This window comes from Pyrgilauda ruficollis, unplaced genomic scaffold (genome assembly GCF_017590135.1).
Source record: "Pyrgilauda ruficollis isolate IOZ18807 unplaced genomic scaffold, ASM1759013v1 scaffold54, whole genome shotgun sequence".
NCBI classification, from domain to species: domain Eukaryota; kingdom Metazoa; phylum Chordata; class Aves; order Passeriformes; family Passeridae; genus Pyrgilauda; species Pyrgilauda ruficollis.
This window is the reverse complement of record NW_024527044.1, coordinates 3,393,049-3,418,159: the sequence shown is the minus strand read 5'-3', so window position 1 is coordinate 3,418,159 and position 25,111 is coordinate 3,393,049. Positions and strand designations below refer to the sequence as shown.

The window sequence follows — 25,111 nt, the reverse complement described above, 5'->3', positions numbered from 1 at the left end:
GGAGAAATGGGTGCAATAAAAATTCAAGCTTAGTAGGTTGAAAAACACTAATAACTGTCCGTGGGAAGAAAAATACACTGAAGAATGAGATGAAACACTCATTGCTGTGGGACTTTCAGGTGAAAGACAGCTATATTCCCCTATAAATACCACACTATTGGCCTTGGGAGAGTGCCAAAACATATACCTGATTTTTCTTGTGAAGTCAAAAAATAAAATATTATTATTATTCATTTTAGCCAAAATAAGCCATGGGACAGTGCAGTAAAAATGCGCAGATGCTTCAAGTGCTGTTTTCCAGATATGTCTTGCATTCTGAGGTCTGTGATTGTCCCACTTTGGTGGGACATCTGACATATCACTGCAGGAATAAATGGTATGGTGAGGAGCTAGATACTTGGATTAGAAACCAGAAATACTCACAGATCTTAGATCTCTGTTCTCTGGCTCTCACCAGACTGAAAAATTTAATAGTGATGATAATTAAATACTGGTTTTCTTACAATCCAAAAACGTTAATAAAAACTTTTAATTCCACACTGACTGTTCGGAGTATCAAAAAAAAGGTATAATTTAGTGCCCTGTCATGAAGGCACAACCTGAACTAAAAGGCAGTGACCAAGTAATTAGGCTTACTTAGAATCCCTGACTTCAGCATATCTATGGCCATCTTGTTAAATAAGACAAAGCTCAGAAAGCTGGGCATGGAATACATTTTTAGCACAGCTATATAGGACATCTTGTCCAGAAATGGAAAGGCAGATCTGCAAGTACATAGCCCTGGTTCATTTACTCATGTAGGACTTTTGTTTTCACATCTAAAACCATGAGAGGGGGATGTGCAACATGGTTTACTATAAACACACAGTGTGAAAGCCCTGTGAGGTTCCCAGTGACATCCAGCTGTGGGCTGCACTGCTGCAGGAACATCTGCCCACTCCAAGGTGGGAAGGACTGACACAGGACAGAGATGGGCCATTGAGCAAGGCCTTCTCCTCCCCAAATGTGGATGTGTGTGACCAACACATGCCCAAAGGCTTCCACAGCATCTGCATGCAGTGTGTCAGTGAGCCTGGTGTCATACCTACTGCTCACAGGCATCCATGTCCCAACACCTCCTGACAGCTGAAGCATAAGGAATAGATGGGAACTGGGAGTGAATTCACTGCATATTCCTAGAATTCCAGGCAGAAGAGCAAGAGCTGCTTCACCTCCACTCAGACTGGACAAAACACGAGCCATGGTTGATACCAGTGCTGCCTTGGGTTAGGCTGGCATGTGATGCTTTGACAGATATGGACCTTTTGGGCTCAAATGTGTGCCACGCTACATTCAACTCTATCATAAAATACCACAGTGAACTGAGACAGGTGCTGCTGGTCTGAAAATCTCCACAGACCTCGGCGGCTTTCAATACCTGCAGCTACTGTTGTGTATCTGAGCATGCTTGAGGCATTTTAAAATAAACTGCTGTCCTATTGGAGGTCAAACAGGTTTCACTGATCTTTGGGGTCACTTTGTAACAACTCTCCATCAGACATCTCAGCTCAGATGAGATGTTTCCTTAGCTCAGAAGTACACCTTAGGAACTCACAAATCAACACAAAAAGGCTCTGAGACTGTCAGAAGCACCCTGGCAGTGATCATGTCAGGATTGATCCCAGCTCCATTTTGCAAAAGGCTCCTTCTACTTCCTCTTTCCTTTAGTCTGTACTGTACCTGGCACTGCATCTAGTTCTTGGGGGGATACTTTAAAAATACTGGTGGCACTATGGTTTCTGCAGAGCTGGGGCAATGAAAATGTATTTCCAAAATTCCCACTTCCTTATAGTGAAGATTAGGCATTACACCAGTTTACATTCCCAGACATTCTCCATGGTGGTACCATTTTTCAGACTTTGTGTTATTTTAAGTTATTTGCAAGTAAATTGACGTTATACATTATCCAACAAAGAACTCCTTGTTTTATCATTTGTTTTATGCCTTCAGCTTAACTAATGAACTTTGTTTACACCAAGAAAACATAAATACCATCTTTTCACTTCATGAGAATCTTTAATGTATTTTTGTACTATTAAGAAATAATAGTACAACTCTATTAGAACAATGGGTGATGAACCCAACTCTGGATGGTTAAGATGATTTTTTTTAAGCACACATGGTGTTGACACTTGCTAGACTCTAACAGGCCCAGGGGAGGATTCCTTAGCTCCTGTGGCACTTGAACTATTACGGTAAGGAAGAGGAATACAACTTTGCCTAATGCACTCATTTTTGCAGGGTTCGTGAGTCCAGGAAAACCTCACACTGTCAGTCAGTGGATAAAGGAGGTAAGCTAGCTGTAGCCAGGACTTACCTGAATACCTTACAGCTGTCCTTCTATGATTACTTACTTGCTACTTCTATCACTCTAAGGCTCAGTAATGAAAACATGATTTTTTAAAAAATGAAGTCACAGTTTCAACACAAATGGTGAAACACTGGAACAGGTTGCCTAGACAGGCAGTAGATGGCCCATCCCTGGAAACTTCAAGGTCAAGTTGGACAGGTCTCTGAGCAAACTGAATTAGTGAAAGATGTCCCTGGTTATTGAATGGGTTACGTGACCTTTAAAGGTCCCAAACCACTGTATGACTCTGAGCTAGGAGGTGAGGGCCTGAAAGCAGCTTCTCTGCAATAACTGTGTGCGAGTTGTTTCTTTGCCACTTGGATGCAGCCAGACTGAAGGCTGGCAGAGCCCAGAACGGAGCAGATGACCCAGGTCAGCTGTCGCCTGCAGGAGCATCCTTGCCTGGCTGATTGCTAAACCTCATTGCCAAAAGCAGCCTAAACACTCAGGGTGCAAATCGCCACACAAAGCAAGTAAGTTGCAAACTTCTGAGTGCTGTTCTGATTTTGGAAGGAAGTCACCATCTCTGACATTGGCTGGTACACTGGAAAACCTGGTTTCCTGTCTTGCTTTTTATGTTTGGTGAGCTCAAGGGCTTCACAAACTAATAAACACAGTTTTAATAAACTACATCTTGAAACTGTCAGCCTCTGAAGCACATATGCCTGTGGACACCAATGATAAATCCCAGTTCAGAATGCCTGTCACTTCCCACAGGACAGGCAGCCTTTTAACAAACCCAAGAGTGATAATCCACTACTTGAGCAGTGCTGTGAGCCCACATGGGACAACACAGGATGCCAGCATGAAGTTTCACTGCGCTTGGAGATTTTTTAAATCTAAAATGGCTAATTGTTCATACCTAGTTAACTGATTTATTTTCTCCTCTGCTTTGAACTCATCACTTCTAGCTGGTAACTAGTGGGTATTAATGAGTGACAAGTGCCTTCAGTGAAAATCCAGGTAATTGCTTCTCTGGTACAATATCCACGCATTCCTGCCAATCTGTTACAGGGATACCCCTCCCACCCCACAACTCCTTTGCTTCCTGCAAAGGCATTCAGATACCTGTAGCGCAGAGATTTGCTGTGACACCACACGTGGCTTACCAATCATGGGGGACTCTATGAAACTCCACGAGTTGGTCTGAGGGACGTAGGACTGCAAGACCCCCGCGGCTCGGCCGGCCTCATTGACCCCCCCGAAGACGTAGATCTTGCCCCCGCACACGGTGGCCGCGGCCGAGTGCACGGCCTTGGGCAGGGGCGCGATGGTCTCCCACTGGTTGGTGATGGTGTCGTACCTGGGGACGAGAGCGGGCACAGTGAGCTGAGGTGAGCAGCACTGGGCAGCACAGACAGGCACAGAAAGGTGGCTTGGCAAGCAGAAGAAAAGCAGAGGTGGAAATGTATTTTTTTTAAACACCTTGCAAATTCAGCCACTTGGTAAACGGTGTAATGAATGCTTTTCTCTAAGGTTTTAAAACATGGATAGGAGCCCAGAGAAAGCTGGTTCTGTTTTCTGTATATGCCTCTCAAATCTCATTATAGTCCAAGGTGCAGAAAGTCGGGACATCTTTGTTGAGATGTCTTCCACTGATTAATTTCTTTTAATGAGTATACAATGAGATTATTCTTGCTAATCAGTGCGGAGATATCCAATAGTGACTGTGGGCAGGCAACTGTTAATATACTTCAGTTGTTCAGCTTGTGGAACACATCTCACCTGCAACATAATGCAACATGATGGCTCCTTTTACTCCAGTTAACTGACCAGCAACTCTCATTTTGTGCCAGAATAAGCTGCTTCCATTTAATTTTCGTTGTGCAAACCAAGCTACATTGCTTCATTTCAGGATGCTGCAGCTGTTAATGCCGGAGTAAGATTTCACCATTGCATTTGTATTTGACACGAATCAAACAGAAAAGAGTATGCATGAAAGTGCTAAATTAGTTTTAAGGTCGTCAGTATCTGATTTAATTAAGTCATTGACCATAAGGGATGTACAGTTAACAATCCATGGATGAAGATTCATTTTAGACAATATCACAAGCACAGGCATCCCTTTTTTTTGAAGATAATGTGGCAGGGATCCAAATAGCTGCTCTAAAATGAGTCTTGGAGACAGTGGAGAATAATGTGATTTTTAGGTTTCTGTATTTCCATGTAATGACAGATGCAGTCAAACAGGAGTTTCCTGCATAGTGATTTTTCGGAGTTGCTGACTGCCAGAACAGAAGCTCTCACCACCCATTCAGGGCTTTTACTCTTAAAGGCAGTGATATACAATATGCAAACATGAAATGAATTGATGAACATGAACCCATCTGCAAAATGTGATTTGGCAACAAGGGAATTCTCCCTCTGTAACATCAAATTTGTCCCTCAAATTTTCACTGTTCAAACTTAGGGAAAATAAAAAGGAGGAAGGAATGATAAAAATGGCATAAACAGCAGAAAATAATGTGCTTAATAAAAATGCACTAATGAGTTTCCAATTAATATAACTGAAAGTAATTAACCCACTCATAAAACTGAAGCAAAAGCAAGAGGAAGGCAAACTTTAACTAAAAAAAATTAGGAAAGTCTCTTATAATGAGCATGGAGAACTGCCTTGTATGATGTTCTAAATTAGTTACAGAGAAATTAAATTCATCTACAACAAGTGATCAAAGGGAAGAAATATAACAAGATTAAACAACATGGTGCTGGGAGCATTCACAATGACACACCTTTACTGGGCTGATTCTTGTACCAAACCTGAACCTGCAGATGCATTTTGACTGCACAAGCAGCTCCTCCAGGTAAGCACCACATGCTGCATCTCCTGCATTCATTCACAGCACTCAGAGGGAGCAACACTCATATCCACCCGAGCAGATATGCAAAAGAATCTCACATAATATAAAGTTTCACACATTGCTTTTGGGACATACTTTGCTAACTCAGCTACTGCAGTAATTGGTAATTTAATTTTTGATGTCTCGTTAAAAAAATTGGCTATAATTGGGCATAGAATGGGAAAAACAACGGAGCTGAGAACTGACCTAGTGTTCTTTCTCTTGTTCCTCCTTTAGGACCATTTCACCTGTCAACTGATACATTTTGTCTCACACCATCTACTCTGATTTAACACCAAGAACATTTGTGGGCAGTCAAAGTGGTCTGAGATGGGGGTGGTGAGCAGCCAAGTCCCTTCCCTGTTGCTGGCAGAAGAACCTGGCACACTTCAGCTCCCAAGACAAGGAGATTCTTGGCAATGACTTTCTGGTTGTCCCAGTATGTTTTTGGAAAGAAGGGGTTATATCCTTCACATATGCTGGGGGCTGGGGCCTGCATCCATAGGAATACTGGGGAAAGGTTCAAATTACAAGAACAATCATCCTTTTTCTGGATGAATTTCCTTACTGAGGCCTCAGGTCCCACAGATCCTATTTTTAAACCACTTCCACTGCTCTCTGTTTATACTTTGCAATGACAGAACTGATCTTTCTTTCTCCTACTGTCCTTCATCTGCCAATAAGAAACCAAAAATGATGAGTCCCTCTTCATCTGCTGAAAGCCAAAGGCTGAAAAATCTACTGGATGCAGGTGCATCTGGTGAAGCTTAAAGCCCCACTCTTTTCTTAAAGCCCCCACTCTTCTACTGGATACATGTGCATCTGTGAAGCTTAAAGCCCCACTCTTTTCTTAAAGCCCCCACTCTTTTTCTCATTTGGTTTAAAAAATCAGTGAACCATAAAGCAGGTGGAAGCAAGTCCTTGTCTACCTAACATGGGCACCTAATGTGGGTTTTACATGGGCTCTCTCTTTAGAGAGTGTCTACTCTAATCCTGAGGCTGAAGAGGAGAAATTGATGCCTTCAAGATTTCCTGACAGCTGTCCACCAAGTCCCTCCATCCCCTGGGAATTTATTCCTCCAGTTCACTCCCTCCTTGCAAAATGGAAGGTCATTTGGTTTAAAAAATCAGTGAACCATAAAGCAGGTGGAACCAAGTCCTTGTCTACCTAACATGGGCACCTAATGTGGGTTTTACATGGGCTCTCTCTTTAGAGAGTGTCTACTCTAGTCCTGAGGCTGAGAGGAGAAATTGATGCCTTCAAGATTTCCTGACAGCTGTCCACCAAGTCCCTCCATCCCCTGGGAATTTATTCCTCCAGTTCACTCCCTCCTTGCAAAATGGGTAGACTTGATTTCTAGTCTGTTTTGCTTCAGTTTCCACCCACCAGAAAGTTTGTTTTTTTTCCCTGTTGGATTATAAAGCTGTCTGCTTATCAAATCTCTCTCTTTCACATATGGACGTGCTGAAAATAATAAAGTCAACTCTTTACCTTCTATGGGATAAACTAAGTAGTCTAAGCTCCTTAAGTCTCTGCAAGGCAGGTTTCCATCATTTTGGTCTATCTCAAGTCAGCTCTTAATGTGTTCACACAAGGATTTGCACCAGATTAACTAAATTGGTTTAAAAATGAATGAAGGTGAACCTTTGTAACCTCCCAGGACAGAAAATACTGACACCTGCTTTAGCTCCCTGCCCTAGGGCTTTTCCATCTGTTGTGTCATCTCTGGCACTGCCATCACACCACGGCCACTGGTGCTCCTGGGGCTCCTGGCTGCCTGTCACACCAGCCCTGCTCAAGGGCCAGCAGGGAGGAAACTGATTTAAAGAATAATCACTTTGATCTCTTTCCATTAGTCAAGCTTTGCATTCGAGTCCCCTGTTTGAAGCCGTAGATGGAGACATAATGTGAGCTGGCTTCAGGCCAAGCAAAGGTTTTCTTCCCTCTCCTCCACCGCTCCCTCCTGGTGTGTCCATCCTTGTCCTTGGCTGTGGGCCTACTGAGCCCTTCCAATTTGCTGAACTTGAATCTTCAAAGACATCTCCTTTCACACGGCTGACTCCTGGTCTGCAGTCCTTGCACACTCATGTGTGCTTTTACACACTTGCCCTCGTGCTCCTTCCTCTGCCCCAGCGACCTGCCGGTCCCCAGCCCTGCAGGACACGTGTGCCCACCTGTCACTCACGTGTCACTTGCACTGAGCACAGGGATCTCATCTGACCCTTGTGCACTCGCTACCTGCTGATTTATGTATTATTCACACACACCTTATATGTTTTTAGATCTCTTATATATGTGTATATGCACATTATCTGTACATATAATGTATATATGTATGTATAATTTATATACCCATGATACAACAAATGATCGGAACCCAGAAGAAAATACAGCTCAGGCTTGAAGAGAGCACATGCAGAAATAAAACCTTGCTGGCTTCCACAACTCTTCACTCTTAGGATTTAATCTGTGGGACTGATCTTCCCTGTCCTTCATTTTCATTCACCTCCTCCTTCCTTGCTCTTTCCCTACCACCTCACTATTAACAGCAGAAAACCCTTCATTTCAAGCTGTGCCACTTGCTTCACTGCCTTCTTGACTTTTGATCTCTTCAGTACCTGAAAACATACTTTTTTTTCCTCCTCAGTACTTTTTTTTCCTCCTCTAGGTTAAACAGCCATATGTGTATCTTCATTTATTCACATTATAAGATCCCTACATCATGGTCAGCCACTTACACACTGACCATTTCTGTCAGTCTGCAAGAAATCCTTCAGTTATTTAAGCATTATTTAATTATATTTGCAGGAAAGCTTCTATTTAAACTAAAGCAGTACAGTGTCATATTGAACTGCTCTTCAGATGATTCACATATTTAAAATCACAATAATGGATTACTATTTTTTGACTTTTTACTCTTCTTCTGACAGGCTTAAGAAACTATGCTAAGACAAGGCAATATATTTAATTTTTTTCTTTAATCTAAATAAGATCTTTTACAATCATTGAGTCCAGCCACTAACCCAGCACTGCGAGGCCCACCACTAAACCATGTCCCTCAGAGCCATATCTACATGACTGCTAAATACCTACAGGGATGGTGACTCCAATGCTCCCCTGTGCAGCCTGTTCCTGTGAAAAAATGTCCACCTTCCTTGGGGGAGAACCCCTACTTCCTAGATGATCATATATCAGTAAAACAGTAGGTTCTGAAGCAGTTTCTAAAATGTATAAAGCTTATTCTTTATACGGATTTTTTTTAGACTGTCTTCAACGTATGCACTGCCAACAAAAGTAATCTCCCAATTTTAGACAACCTTATTGCAAAAGTGCTGTCAGGTCAAGGGGATTCATCTTCTTCTGTCCTTCAAACATATAATAACCACAAAGCACCCACATTTCCACACTTCCAGTCACATACATTGTCTTGTCAGCATACGCAGCCTCCTCGGCTCTCAAATTGCATACATTACAGGGCCCATCCATTATCTAAAGACCTAGTTCGTGGATCCACTTCATTTCACCAGCTCTCAACTCAACTCATATCTCAGAAGAAGACAGAAAGTGTAATACCTTCTCGCCTAACACCTAATGACTTGCTTCCTGTCACACAGAACCTTGCCAGAGGGGCTTGATGGAGAACTGCAGGCATGCTGTTATTTCCCTAAACACTCATTGCAAAAACATAACTTTCCCTGAACATATACCCATGCACAGCCACAAAAATGGACTTATAACTCAGCCCCTCTGGCACATGCATATTATTTTAAGATGAGTAACGAATGACTCCTATTCATCTGTTTGTGATTGATAGTCCCATATTATCCATTGAGACAGAATTTTTGCTGCCTCCTTTCAGACAAATGGCAGATAAAGGGTAAAGAATCTCAGCCCTGTTGAATTTGATGGGAAAACACCTGCTGTTTGAAGTGGCACCAGAATTTTTGTGTGAAGCTGCACCCTTCAGCATCAATGACACACCCGAAAGCATGGACAGAGGGACACAGCAGCTGATGCCATAAATCATTATGAGTCCAGTGGTCCCTACTTGCTTTAATGTTTTATAATGGTGCAGCAGATGTATTAAGTGCAGGCATGTGGTATCATGTATAGCTAAGGTGGTCTGACATTTGCTTGCAAAAAGTAAGATGCTGTAAAAAACATATTTGTAAGGTTTTAACCATTTAGGATCAAATATTAAAAGAATTCCATGAAAAACAGGTGGAGAGCAAGAAAGAAACTGGGAGAAAATGCTGTGTTCTCTGTCTTCAAAGACCCACTGCATTGAGACACCCTGCAGACATCATCCTCTGGGTCTGCTCACTGGTGAGGTCAGGGTAAGTCACTTTGGAGTGGAGACATGCCCTTCACCATGCCAGCAGACACACGTCAGAACCTGGCCAAAGCTGGGCATGGTCACGCTTGGGCTGACTGAGCAAGCAGAAAGCAAAATGTGGTCAGGAAAGATAAGCTGCATGTGCACCAGGGGAGGTGGTAGGTGGTCCAGCAAGGGAGGATGTTCAGCCTTGCCCTTCACACTGGTGGCACAGCCCAGGACTGCATTGTAGGTCAGGCCTGGATAAGCTCCTGCACCTCCACCTGGGGGGATAACAGGGCTATAATCCCAGAGGCCTCCTGGTGAAAAACTGCCCCAAACCCAGGAATGTGTGTCTGCAATTCTACAGTGAAGAGAGGAGTGATAACTTTAGAGGTAAATGTAATTTTTGGCATCACTTGACATGGAGCATATGACCATGCCACATTATTTTAATTTAGTGCTTTTATATGACTGCTGGAATGACAGAGAGGTTTACCCCTTACTGAGAGATTGTATCACGCTGTACCATCCAAACCAACACAGTATTTCAAAGACGAATGTGCAATCCACACAGAAATATGGTGGGAGAAAGTTGGTTTTTTGTAGCTCTAGAGGAGGGGAGGGAAGAAAAGCAGAGGCAAAAAGTGGGCATTCACTGCTTGTAACACAGCAGCCAACTCAGCAATTAAAGTAATTTTAGTGTGTTTTTTTTTTTCCCAAAGCTGCAATCCAAATTCAGAAGTCCTCGCTGCTTGCAAAAATAGGTACAGCAATTTAAATTCCTGAACCTTGCCTTGTCCAAATGGGAAGTGCTTTTATGTGAAAAGGCCTGACTTTGTTCAGCACTGCTAGGAGAGTCAGCCTTCCCTCACCTTCACTTCTGACAGCAGACCCTGAAACATCCTTTACAAAACACAGCTTCAGCCACTTCTGTCACCCCCTACTGTCATTTTAATATGAAGAATAAAAAAGGAAACATCCCCAAACTTCTCTCATTTCCCAGCATAGCCCAAAGGAGGCCATGTTGCAGTTTTTCCACGGCTCTGTCTCACAAGCCACTCTACAGACAACAGCAGATTAATTATAACCACGGGTTTAGCAAATCCCCATGACAAGACATCCTTATTGTGGCTGAGACAGTGTGCACTGAAATGATAGGGAGGAAATCTGCTCCTTTCCCACATCCAGGTCTCTTGGTGGGCTTGGTACAATGGAAAACCAGCACTGCTGCTCTCACTGAGCCAAGCTGCGGCCACCGAGGGCCTGAGTGTGACTTTGCAGGCTGCAATGTCATCTGTGGTGAGGGCTGGGGTGACTGACATGAGAGGGAAGGAGCAGGGGGGACTCTGCTTGATTTAGGGTTCATTCAGATGACCAACATTTTGGATGCTTTAATAAACCATGAAAATCAGAACAGAGACAGAAATCAGGCCCAAGGAAAACTGAAAAGACGTAGCTTAATCAATGACAACTATCAAGACTCTTCAATAGCATTCTTTTGCTGTTTATCTTTATCAAGAGGTGAAATGAAATATCATCTTTCCTGGGCTCTCTTCCTCCTGTGTTCACAAAAATAGTTCTGCTAGTTAAAAATTTACTGACTTAAATTATGGGATGAATACCTTCAGATACCAGAAACAAATCTGCCAAAAAGGATGAGATTTGTTTCAAAGCAAGTCCTATGGGCAGGGCTCACCTTAAGTTCTGGGTGAAGGAGGGGAGCAGTGTTCACATGTTGCATTCAGTGTTATGACTTATCATTCATTCCTTGCTCTCTGCATTTCCCTGATGGCTGAGAGCATCATCACCAACGCAGTGCCCAACCTTTTGAAAAATGTGTTGTTTTTTCCTTTCCCAGAAATCCTTCCGAATGACCTATCCCTATTTGTCTTGCCTGTTAAGGCAACTTTTACTGGAAAATGCCTGCTTCAAAATGTTGCTGAAGAAGTATTCAAATTCAGCACTTAAAACTGACAAAAATATTTTTTGTTGCCATATTCACTTAGGAAAAACATTTCCCAAATATGTTTCCCAATTAAGTGTTTAGGGAAGGCTTAGACTGAATTGATATATTTGGAATAGAATATTCTTATAAAATACATTTCAAAATTAATTTTATTTTTTAATGAAAACATTGATATAAATATAAAATCTATGGCTTTACTGAATGCCATGGGTGACAATTAGTTGGTTTTGGCACTTTACTTGGTGAAATATTTTTGTTGCACTTTTGCTCCTTCCTGTTTTTTGAAGTTCCATGTGAAAAAAATTACATCTGGAGTCTACTTGAAAAGAGAAATTTCCATTCTCTCCCATCTTTGTTCTGCCAGGAATTCAAAACTGTTTCCATTTATTATTGGTTGTTTTACTCTGAACTTGGCAGGTCCCAGCCCCAGGCCAAGACCACCAAAGGGAGGATCTCCCAGCCAGGTCAAGGCTGAGGTGCTACACCAGGAAAACACATACAAGAAACTTACTTTGCTGTTGCTTTTTTGGATTAAAAAAAAAGTACTATTGTGGTCTGTAAAGAATTTCATCAATACTAAATTCAAAGGGAGTTCATTAGTTCATTGTATAACCTGGAAAAATGTCCAAAGAAGCTTAATTCCTCTCTTCCCTCCCCTGAGCAAAGCGAGAAGCTGGCAATGTTCCTCTTTGCTTTTGAAACAATGCTTTCCACTGAAGCTTTTAAATGAAATCTAATCCTTCCCACTTTCCTACTTTCTTAGCTGTTATAAAAGCTTATTTTAACACATACAGTCCATTTGATGTGTCCTTTAAAAGGCAAACGGTCCTTTAGCGTAGCATGAAGGAAAAGCTCCAGCAAACAACACATGGTTTGGGTTTTTGTTGGTTTTTTGGGTTTTTTTCAGTTGTGGGTTTTGGGGTTTTTTACCTTTCCACATGGTCAACGTTGCCTGCCACACCAACCCCTCCAATGGTATAAATTTTCCCATCGTACACCAGACTGTTATGCCGACACCTCGGGACTGTCATGCGGGACACGAGGTTCCAGTTATCGAGCAAGGACATGTAACACCAGACATCAGCCAGCGTGACACCCGACTCCATTCCGCCTGGCGCCCACGGGGGAGAGAAAAGGGGAGAGTTACGTGAGATCCTGCAACGGCAGCAGCTCTGCACACAGCAATCAAAGCCAGTTACAAAGTAAAAACTCTTCAAATGACATTTGACTAATTAAAATAAATCACCCTCAATACTGAGCATCTGTTCCGATGATGCATATCTGTGTCATTTATTCATGTGCCCCAAAGGCTGAGGTTTTTTTTAATAAGATGACATAAAGAAATCAAGATATCAGACTACGAGGGACACATACATAAGGGGATAGACCCTTCTCAGTGTTCATAAATAACTTCCAGTCTATTAAATTACTGCAACACTTGCAAGAAGGTGTCAGGAGGCTGAGTGTATCTTGGCTTGCGAGACACAGGCCAGCCTGAAACCTAAAATGCTTAATACAGTGATGGATTGAAGCAGCACATATATGGGCAGTGCTTGGACTGTAGGTTTAACTTCTAATTTTCAGGGGGAAATTTCTTATTTATTTTCATTTGCAGATAAAAGACAGAACCAGCCGTACCACTCCTGTAAAACAGTTCAAGATGATCTTGTGAAATATTTATATGGGTCACTTTTTAACTTCTGCTTGAAGCTTCCAAGGTAGCCAATTAGTGGGTGTCTTACTATCCTGTTTTGAAGCACAAAGAGGTGAAATGATTTATTTGGGACCACACTAGGAGTCAGTGGTCAAGCCAGGAAAATGAACTAGACACAGTTCCATGGTTTAACAAGAAAACCAGACTTCCTCCTTGGTATTTTGCTCTCCAAACCTATGCTATGCAGTGCAAGGTCCAGTACTTGGAGCTTGCAGCAGGCCACTCTCACTTCAGTTGGTTCCCCTTCCCTTTTTTCCTGTGTCTTCTACATTTGAGCAAAGCAAAGTATCAACTGACTCTTAGCTGCATTTCCAGCTCTCCTTATTGAAGCCACCAAATACCATCCAGTCACTCATCCAGTTTCAAGGGAAAGAGCTGAAATGAGCTTTGAAATTAGGATTCTAAGCTTTTGTTACTAGGTGTGGTACAGCCTAAAATGGCTGTAGATATTGGGAAGCACCTCAGCTAAGAATAACTAAAAGCCAACATCTGACAAAAGCCTCCCCAGAAGACTTTTGCTCCAGCTGCTCTCAAGCATGGGCAAACAAGCATGGGGAAAAAAACATCAAGAAATAATTTCCAATCAATTCTTAGGGTCTCTATGCAGTATTAATGGAATTTAACACCACAGGCAGCAATTTACTGCAGAAAATGCACTGAGAGAGCTCGGCAAGGGAAAGGCAACAGCTGTAACCCCTTACTGGTACAGATGCCAGGTGCATCTGTGCTCCCAGCAACATCCTCGGATCACACATCCGCACCTCCCTGCCCAGCCTCCTCTTTTAATCATCCAGCCCCCACTCAGCTGCCATCAGAGCTTTCTTGCATTGTCTGGTGGGAATTGTTTTACCCCCTCTATCCAAGCAGAGGTACAAACAGACTGCAAAAATTCAGATACCGTGATGCTCAGGGCATGGTGTTGTCAGACACTTTGGGAGTTAAAGCCTTTTGAGGAGCGTGGTCTCAGTTTCACCAAAACTAAGAAGATTATAGGGCTAGTGACTACTGTCAGAAGACAGGTTTCAACAAGTACAAAACATGAGTGCTCCTGTAAGCAAATACTTTAAGTGTAGGTCACATATTCAGCAGTTCAGTCTGTCTGTCTCAAATTCCATAACCTACCATTTAGATTCAACTACAGAGAGTATTTTAAATTGTGTTTCTATGGCAGTGAAACCTCTTTGCATGTTTGATGGTTGTCAGACCTATTTTCTTCACGTTGCAACTGCAAAATATTGTTGTTGACTGCTCTGAGAGTACGTTAACACTGCAGAGAGATGGAGAATGATAAAAGCAGGGAAATCCCTCTCTCCCAACATTCTTCCCACCTTTTTTTTTTTCTCCCCAGGAGCAGCTGGGTAAAACTCTGGCAAGTCCTGTTTTGTCTGGGCTGCCTGTATTGTAACTTTTCTCCCAGTAAATATGTAAATCTGAGGTGTGAATGGATTGAGAATAGCCCTCCAGAGGAAGACTGGGGGATACTGGTGGACAAAAAATAGGAAATGATCCAGCAAAGTGCACTTACAGCCCAGAGAGTCAGCGTATCCTGGGCTGCATCAAAAGCAGCATGACCAGCTGGTCAAGGAGGTGATTCTCCCCCTCTACTCTGCTCTCATGAGACCCCACCTTTAGTACAGTGTTCAGCTCTGGGGTCCCCAGCACAAGAAGGATGAGGACCTGTTAAATTGAGTCCAAGGAGGGGGTGTGAAAATAGTCAGAGGGCTGGAGCACCTCTCCTATGGCGACAGGCTGGGGTTGTTCATCCTGGAGAAGAGAAAGGTCTGGGGAGACCTTATGGTGACCTTTCAGTATTTAAAGGGGGCCTATAAGATGGAAAGAGGCTTTTTATCACGGCCTGTAGTGACAGGATCAGATGTAACAGTTTTAAACTGAAAGAAGGGAGATTTAGATTGGGCATAAGAAATTTCTTACATCAAGGGTGGTGAGGCCCTGGCACAGGCTGCCCAGAGAAGCTGTGGCTGTCCCATCCCTGCTCAAGACCAAATTGGATGGGGCTTGGAGCAACCTGGGATAGTGGAAGGTGCCCCTTCCCATGGCGGGGAGGGAAGTTGGATTAGGTGACCTTTAAAGGTCTTTTTGAATCCAAACCCTTGTGTGGTTCTGTTTCTATGGAATCTGCTGCTTACCTGAGAGATAGATGTTGTCTCCAGCGCTGACCACGCTGAAAAACTCTCGGTCATAGAAGGGCAGGCTGGCCAATGGGTACCACTTGTTGTTTTGAGGATTTAAGCAGGTGACTGCTGTTAAAGCACGTTGGTTCATGCCAATCATCTGGCGACCCCCAACTAAGACTATTACCTCGGCTACTCCTAGGATTCAAGTAAGAATAACAGTATTATAAAAAAGTGGCATCTCTCAACCAGGCAGGAACCCATCCAAAAATACTCATCAGTCAGGGAAATTTTAATGTATCATGTATAAATCTGTTTTAGAGTCTGCAATCAAACCACGAAGGGTGAGAAAGAACAGGAATGTGTGTGTAGGGGGAGCAGTGGGTGAGGAATGACACTATGAACACTCTTGGGAGAACTAGGGAGGGAGAATGCCATCTGGGCAAAACTTGGGGAGAAAGAAATAAAAAGGCAGTTCCATGTAAAGATGTCCATTCATTACCACAGTCTGTGAGTGAGACTTGCAGGTAGCAAATTTCTCTTCCATTGAAGAAAATGGGCATTTTGTCAAGGATTGTGATAGCTTTGGAGCACGGTCATTATCCACCAAAAGCCTGTTTGGACTTCAACCTAAATAAAGTCTTCTCACATTAAAAGCTAATGTCTGGAGAAAGTGAAGCTATGGTTATGGATCCTCACCCTGATAGTCTTCTGCATGCACTCTATTAACGTATAATTTTCTGGTGGGTTATTTTTTGTTTGTTGGTTTGTTTTGTTTGTTTGTTTTTATTGGGGGTTTTTTGTTTGTTTGTTTATTTTGGTTTTCCCACGGAAAGCTGATTTTCCAGACCCAGATAACACATGCTCAAGTCACAGATCATGGTCTTGGTCCACCAGGTGCTAAGAAACATGACAAAGATGCCCCCTGCCTTAATATAGTTATTTACTGAGGTTTATCTGTGCTTGAACAGCTCCCCCAAGCCCATAACGTGCAAAGTGTCCAGCAAACCAAACTGTCTGTTCATGCAAAACTTTCACGTTCACATCTCTGAGGTTTTATTCCCGCTTCACAGCCAGAGGTGAGTTATATCTGATCTCTGTGTTACTCCAAACTCCTCTCCAGACTCATTCCCACAGAGATGGGCCACAGTATAACCCTGGGATGTTTCCTGACTCCATTCATGAGTCAGGTGAAAGGGATGGTTTGGACTCGGCATTTAGCTGAAGTGTTAAAAACCCTTTTGCAGCAATTGGAAGCCCCTGTGCAATGTGCTGCAAGGAGAGGTAGGCTCAGAAGAAGGACCAGGAGGCTACAAGCTGGAAGGCATCACTGTTTCAGGAGCTGTCTCCTGACTGGAGCCATTGCTGAGATGTGTTACAGTTCCCAGCCCACAGACAAGTATGCACAGGTGCAGGGCAGGAGCAAGACTGCCAGTGAGAGGGATTAGGAGCAGCAGCGGAGAGAAATGTGTCTGCAGAGTAATGGATTATCGTCATTCTTCTTTAGCATTTTCAAAAAATATATTTGTGTCATTCAAGCAAGGTTACTCTCTTAAAAGTTATTAAGATAAAGTGCTGTATGGTTTAAAATAAATATTTTTCAGCAACAAGAGATCATTATTTTTGCACCGTACCAGAAAATCTAATCACCTGTGCAAGACATAACTTGATTATAATCAATGACCTCGAGAGGGCATGTGACATGCAGCAGCGAGTCCACAAAGGGTGTTTAGAGATCCTTTGTGCCTCCATGAATGCTGTTGATATGCAAAATAACATGATTCTATATAATTAGACTCTGACCTAAAAAACTATAATCACCCTCCTTTACCCTGAGAGAATCACTTTTCCCTCATCAACAGGCTTCTGGAAATGGATCACATTACACCTACAATTTTATATACATAAAATAAGCACTTTTCAAAAATCCCTTCAAACATCACACCATTAGTCATCTTCAATGAAAGACTTTTTAGGGTAGATTGTTATTGAAAGTCCTCTACACTTCGTCCTTCTGAAAGGTGCCTTGATGAGGCAGTCTCCCGAAGCTGCAAATGCCGTGGTTTGATATGCCATCTCCGTGCCACATTAGCATCAGTGGCAGTGACAGAAAGTTTTGTCTGGCTTTCTGTTGTACTTATGGGAGGCAGAAGTACAGGCAGCATGTTAAAACAATTCACCTGCTTCATCAGACTCCTTCTTGGATGCAGTTTTCCTATCTGGTATCTGCATTCTCTGTTCAGTGAATATTTAGGACATTTCTCACATCACCATGATATGGGCTCAGCTGGCAAGGTGGGCACTTAGTGTTTTTCCATGCATTTTTCCAGAAAGGAAAAATGGGTGTAAAACTTTTTAAGAGGACTCAGTTTTTCACAGCTGCTTTGTTTTTAAAAGGGATTACGTTATGTGTGATCCACTTGTTCTGGAGGCATTAAACATTCTGAGCTAGTACTCATCAGTGTAAAAATACCACATTTACACCAGCCTCACCATATAAAAATATTATACTTACAAAGGGCTGTGAAAGTGAAGGTGTTTGATGAATATTAGACAGATGCTCCCCACAAGAGGCTCCATGGCAAAAAAAAAAATTAAATTATTCACCTATTTCTGCAACTAGAGAAACTGAGGCAAAGAAGGCAACAGGCTTATTTTCAGGACAACAGAGGAACGTTACAGTCTCTGTCAAGGACAATAATTCCTCAAATTTAGGCTCCTTTTAAATCCCAATTCAGAAGCATATATCTGAACACCCATGTCCACCCATTGAGAGAGGCTACCAAATTCTGAAAGAAAGTAACAATGGAAAATTGAAGATTGAAATATCAGCAGGTTCTGGGAAGGAGCCAAGGTCTGTCCCAGGGCATGTCCAGGAAATGTGGAAGCAGGGGGTTGGTGTTGTTGAAGGACGTTTTGCTTTACCTGCAGAGAGCCTGGGCCGGGTCCTCGGGGTCTGCATCTCCTGGCGGGCGTGTGGCAGCATGTGATAACGCTTGGCTTCGTTCACCAGATCCCGGCAAGCCTCTGAAGACTTTATCAACTCCTCATTGTCAACAACATTCAGCAGATAGCTGGGATGGATGAAGGGGAGCCGCACCACTGCCAGCAGCTCTGCAGCATACTGTGAGGGGGGGGAATAATAACACAGGCAGCCTTCGTGTCAGAGTTCAGCCTCTTGGCATCTCCACTTCCTTGCCTGTAAACCACCCCCTGTCATCCAGCCTGGAAACACACTTGTCATGGATGCTGCATACAAGCCCTGCCTAGTGAATGAGTGGGATAGAGACAATGCAGCTCTCAGAGCTCCCTGGCCCAGGCTGGGTTTGGTCCCAGAAACTAAAAATAATCTTCAAAAGGTGGCAACTCCTGTTATACAGCACTGTATGGAGGAATTTTTGGAAATAAAAGCTCATTCTGAACTCAGCCTGAATGGAACACCTTATGCAGTGGAGACATGGAGTGAGCATTTGAGTTATCTGAATTGACCTTGAAATATGAGTGTGGTTGTTGTACTGTAATAAAACCCCCAAACAAGTATTTTCTGGCACTATAAATGTGAAACAGAAGTCTGTTAATAGGGTAGATTTCAACAACTGTGGTAGAGCCTGAATGATGTCAACCAATTGCTAAAAATCTTTCAATTAGTAGAGTTTATTTGTTGGTGAAACAAATTATGTAGCTCTAGCTTTTAGGGAAGTCTGACTCCAGAGGGTGCTATAGAAATACTGACAGTAAGTTTCATCTCCTAAACAAATACATTAAACCTCAGAGGGTAAAGGACATCTGAGCAAATGAAGCTGTCTGTCACCAAACATGGCTTAAAGGAGAACAAAAGCCCAAGAGAGAAACTGCAATTGAAAAGGCAGGATTCCATCCCCAGATTATTCTTTTTATATAAGCTGGGTATATCACAAAACTGCACGAGAATACAGTGAAAAGCAGAGCAATGGGAAAACACAGAACTCCAGAAGCAAGGCAGACAAACAGGATGCAAACTAAGGTGAGCAGCAAGAAAAGATAATCATCTGTTGCAATAAATATTCATACACCAGCAGCATCCAAAGATCCCAACTGGGATTGAGGCCAGGATGCAAATAAATATTCCTGAGGTCTGTGCTGGTCCCAAGAAACTCTGGGTGCCAGCAGCATCTGCTGGCCTGCAGATGCCTCTGGTCCTCCAGAAGCCACTTGGCTCTTACTTTCTTTTTCAGCAGCATGCCTGTCCCTGCAGCGTGTGAGAGCCAAGTCACAGCAGGAACAGGAGCAGAAGCAGAGATGGGAATGGAGCAGGGGCATAATGAACAGGGAGAGCAGGGATATGGCCTGAACTGGCTACTGGGCTGGCCAAGCAGTGACACCTGTGAGAGCATCCAGAGCTTCCCTTATCCCCACCCAAACTGAAGAAGCAGGCTTAAATTTAGAAGGAAAACAAAGGATGTCTCCTCCAAATTCACACTGCTCTCCTCCTGCAGAGCCACATTCCATGGTGAAAGTTCTGCCAAAGCAAAAATGCAAGAACTTGTGGGGTTGCAACAGCCGAGCCCCACATGTGCCTGCAGATCTGTGGTCCCAAGGAGATGTCAGGCTGACTCCCAGTTCCCAGCTTATCAGCTCTCCTCAACACTAGAGCTGACAATTTTAGGTACAGCTTAAAGACTTGAAGCCTGGCCACTCTGCAACTGTGTGGGGATAAAAAAGTTGTTTGGCGATCCAAAAGGGATGGAAAAGTGACAGTGCTTCTCTGCTGGGAAAAAAACAACCACTGTGAGCAGTTTGTTCCTGACTCCTTGCTACTACCTCTAGTGTGGCACAGAGCCAAATAGGGCTTGAGATCACTTCATCAACCTCAAAACATAAAAGAAGACACTCCTCCCTTGCTGAAATCCATTTCTGGGGTGCTTTCTAGGAGGTACAATGGCTGCTCCTTCCCCGGAGCCACAAATGTCAGGCACTTGGCTGCAGATATCTTAATGTCATTACCTTGTAAGAGAGGAAGCAGTGGACATATGGCAGTGGGTGGCAAATCTCTGACTTCAGGAAGTGCTTTTTTTAAGAAGGTTGGAGGCGTTTAACCTTACACGGGAGCCAAAATGAAACGTGGCATCGGCACAGGGGAGTAACGCGGAGAGAGCGTACACTGCCAGTGGGTGAGACAATCCCACGGGGGAGGCTAATTCCCACTACAGGCTGCTCAGAAAGCAGCACAAGTTGCTAAAGGCAGTTCAAATAAAGCTGTAAAATATATGGAGTATACACAGCAGCCAGCATCTTCCCTTGGTGTGGTGGGACATGCCGGAGCTGTCCCTGACAGTCCCGAGGCTGGTCTGCACTGGAAGCAGCCACAACACAAAGCGGTGCCAAACACCAGCACAGACGGGTGTGCCACTACATGGGGACATGGTGCTCCACTTACCACCATGTCCAAAAGCTGGCTGCCAATTAGCATTGGGAGAACAGCTCCTATCTGTCAGGGATGGGACAATTCCCATGGGCCCAGCGGAGTTACTGCCTTCATTTCCCACCTTTCCCTGAATAAATGGAGCAGCACTGCTCCCTGAGCACAGCGAGCTCTCCCTCTCACTCGCCCACCTCGCTTTAATTAGATAAGTGAGAAAATGTTATTCTGTTTCTCTCCTGGATTCCCCCCTCCTTTCTCTCCTCTTTTGTCTGAGCTCGTGGCTTATTTTGAAGGGGAATAATAATTAGAACATGCTGCTCCCTTTCATCAGCTAGAAAGCTGATGTCACATATCAAAACCAATGTCACTTTTCACTCTTATTCTTCCCTTTGCTCAAACAGCTACAGAAAGCTGGCTCTGTGTGTGTGTCTGTGTGTGCACGACCACACACAGCCATGACTTGGGCTTGGTGCTGAGAGCATGAAGGGTACATAGAATTGCAGTGTTTTTCACCAAGGGATTTAAGGAGTACGAACCATGGCAGCTTCTTCACAAGACAGGAGAAGCTTTTATAAAGCAACCTCTTTTCGCACCAGTTCTTTTAAGCACTATAGTAAAGGGTGAATTTCATTTAGCCTCACTGATTTAAGAATATTCAAGTGATTTAGGCAATCAGCAGCCTTTTTCTTTTGGATTCTCCCTTATGAAGACTTCCCAGCTCTGTTAGCTATGATTGTACTAAATATCCTGTTACTATTATCCTTTTCATTTAAGACTGGAATAAGCACCATAAAGCATTTCAACCTCCTTACCATCTGTTATTTGCTCTCCATTCTCTCTTGTCTTTCCGTTGTGCCTTATACAGCTACGAAACATCTACTGCACCCACTGACTTCACCAGTTATCACTAAAGCAGCAGAATACATGCACAGGACACAACGCCAAATTCATCCACCTTGGGTCCCTGGAGTCGTGGTTTATGCCTGTAACCTGGGAATGTTTTCTTCTCCCTGCCTGGCTGCAGGTGCTGGCTGGACAAGTAGAATATTTCTCAGGTCTTTGCTGGGAATCACTTATGACTACTCTACAGCCTGCACCACATGCCAGGGTGAAAGAGGGAATATTAATACCCTTTCTGGGCCTAAAATTAGGAATTACCAACTCATAAACGTGTAGGACCACACCTCAGGCTCCTTGAGAATGGACATCATTACGCAAAAATCTAAATATTTATTGTTTAAAATGCTAGGAAGGTTTTTAAACACCATCAGGACTGGATTTTTTAGGTGATATGAACCTCACTGTAGCTCCTGTTGGGCAAAGGGAACTGCTCAGGTTTTGCACCAGCAGATCTCATCCATAAAGTCCTTGCTGAGTGATGCTGCCAGATACCCTGTGCATGGCCAGGGCGATCCTGCAGGAGCCAGAGCCCTGCTGCCACATGAGCAGTCTTTGTGGACATTTACTGGGGACACAGGAGAGCAGAGGCTTCCGAGAGATACTATCTGTCCTGCTTCAGAGCACATATTTCAGTGATTTTTCACTGATTTCAGTGGCTGAACAGAAAGCAGGATCTTCCATTGCAATTACAAGTGTGTTTCATATGAAACAGGGAGGGAAAAATCTTAAGAGATCTTACCTTTCCCTAATTAACTGAACATTCCGGGGAGAGATTCAGCTCTAGATTCAGACACCTAAATGGGTTCATACAAGCCAAGTATTTACTTGTCAGCCAGACATGTGTAAACTCATGTTATAATTAAGAGAGATTTAGTCAACACACTTAACAGTCCCCAGGGCAATGTAAGCTGAGAGGATGCACTGAGCACCAGGGGAAGCAGAGATTATCAACGTCCCCTTCTGGGCCAGAACTGTGAGCCATCAGCTCCTGGGAAATGGATTGTGTTCCTCAGACCATACTTCACACCACAGCGCACTAAGATGTCTACAACCATATGTCAAACCAAATTGGAGGGCAATTAATTCTACCCTGTGGCGGGAATTTTTGTGTCCATTTGTCCTGGGTGTCCTGGGTGTGTTTAGAAGGTTGTGATCATGCTGTGAGGAAGTCTAAGTGCTACCACTGGGTCAGTGTTGACTCTGAGGAATATGTGACCAATGTGACCAGCTACACCTTGAGGCTGGCCCTTTCAAGCCTTTCCCTAATAATCTGTTCACATACAAGTTACTCCCGTCCCATTAGGCAGGCCAGTGCTTCAGCAAATGAGACTACAAAAGCCTCTAATGTTTTTTTTTTTTTAAAATTCCTGACTGGTAGTTTGAGTGAGAACATTTACTTTGCTAAACTTTTTATGACATTTCTTCTCTACTGATTACATCAGTATTATGAATGCTTGCTTGCAAGTGGGCTTTGTTCTGGCATCTTCACAGTCTCAGTTACAAAACCCACTTCACTATCACATTAAAAATAATCTTTTTATTCTCAAATCTCTAATCCAGTAAAATCCTCACAAGTATTTTCCAAAAGGACTGTCATTGTACTGCACAGACTTGGGCCACAACAGTACACAGTTAGATTTTAAAGGAAGTATGTCTACTGCTACAGGGTCATATTTCCTGCTCCTTAAATGCTCCACTGGAAAGCTCTCAAGATTTTTAACATTTTTGAAATAATGCCTAAAGAGGTCAAAATAATGTTTCCCTTATGCCTTATAATTCATCTGTCTCTTTAGTTTACTGTTCTCCCTACAAAGGCCCCTTTGTACTTTCTGCCTAGAGAAACAGGCTTCAGATAGAAATACAAATACAGAAAGTTGATTACCCACATTACGATAGGGTTTTGCTCCAATAAACTGCTGTTTCAGCCCTTTATGCATAATTGCAACAGTTTTCAAAACATTATGAAATAGAAATAGATATGGTTCGCATTGAAGGAGATTTATGTTGTCTCATAGAAACCTGTGCTCAAACTCCCTCACACTGTGCACTGTCCCAGTGTGAGAGCAAGAACCTCCCTGGATGGAGGAAGCCATCAGAAGAAGATCTAGAAGTAGAACCAAGTCCCCACTGCATTAGATTCCTTCAAATGAGGACTGGACGTGCTAATTAAAAACACCTGGCTGTGGCCAGGTAACAAACTGCCCAGTGGCCCATGCCAATGGTGACAGCTGGGGATGTGGCATAGTGGCCTTTCAAGTTGGCATGCCAGAAAGGTGACATGAGTGGTACCTCCCTATCACCATCTCCAGCCCAAACCAGGCTTACCCTACAGCTTACCCAACCTGATATTCAAAATATTGCCATCTCTGAGTTTCCAAATGCAAGCTCAACAGGGAACTGGCTGGTTTGGGGAAACCAAAGGTGTTGCTGCACTGCTTTGCCATTCTCAGAAGTAAGTATTTTTTGGCTAGATTTTCCCAGCGCTGCCCTTCTACTTGGTAATGAGAGGACTTTGATGTATTTAACCCCTGGGTATTACAAAGACACACTGTGTTTCCAGCAAACTCCTGCACATTCCTACACCCAAGGTCATATCCAAGCCCAACTAAGCTTTCTGCTGCGCTTGGAGTCCTTACTAATCACCCGCATTGACTTCTTGGAATTGCAATGCTGCCTTCAGATTAAACCCAAAGGCTTGGTAGCACGTCAGCCAACAGCCTCCTAATATCATGAGATAAACATGCGGCAGAAAATCTGGTTTGCAGGCACCGGGTTCAGCTGGTGGCTCAGTGGCAGGATGCCATGTGCATAAATCTCATGCCCAGCAAGAAGGAAAGAGCAGCCCCTCTGTCTTCCTGCAATCAGGTTTCAACGTGACATCTTTATGGCAGCACAGCTGACTAAACACTGTAATGTCACCAGAGAGCGGCTGTCCCGTTCTCCTGTTTGCAAAGCAGCTCTCAGGTTGGTATTTCCAGCAGTAATATAATGAGAGGCTTTTAAATGCACAGGAAGATAAATCATTGATCATATTTGGAATCTGCCTGATCAGGATTAAAAAAAACCTCACTCTTACCATGCATTCTCTAGCTTGCTGACTAAACTCTATGAAACAACCTCTCAAAGTTCCCCCAGATGATACCAGGGGTACATGGTGTTTCTTTTGCTTATGGGCAGTCACCTATTCAAACACAGCAAACAATGCCCCTCAAAAGCACACTGCCAACAACAAACCAGCTGCAGCTTCTCAGGAGCTTCATGGAATCAAGTAAACCTCTCTGTCCCTACAATACACTGGCATGTGAATCCATGTGCCATAACTCTCTAAAATGCTTCTTGACTAGAATATAAAACGATTTTTTTCTGGAGGTTGGTCCTGAATGTTAGGACCACATGCAGCACAAGGCAAGGGAGCACTTGTGAGGAGCTGCTTGTGGATGTGGGTCTTTG

General features: G+C 43.4%; 1 protein-coding gene across 4 annotated transcripts in view; it reads right to left on the bottom strand.

Annotated features, from left to right (window-relative positions):
• The window catches only part of KLHL29 (kelch like family member 29), a 388,766-nt gene that overhangs the window by 18,345 nt on the left and 345,310 nt on the right, over window positions 1–25,111 (bottom strand). For all 4 annotated transcript variants that reach the window (XM_041480963.1, XM_041480965.1, XM_041480967.1 and 1 more), the window contains 4 exons: window positions 18,286–18,484; window positions 15,376–15,558; window positions 12,445–12,625; window positions 3,499–3,692 (listed from right to left, as the gene is read on the bottom strand). In XM_041480963.1, the coding sequence (XP_041336897.1) occupies window positions 3,499–3,692; window positions 12,445–12,625; window positions 15,376–15,558; window positions 18,286–18,484 (757 nt within the window). The remainder of the gene's footprint in view (window positions 1–3,498; window positions 3,693–12,444; window positions 12,626–15,375; window positions 15,559–18,285; window positions 18,485–25,111) is intronic.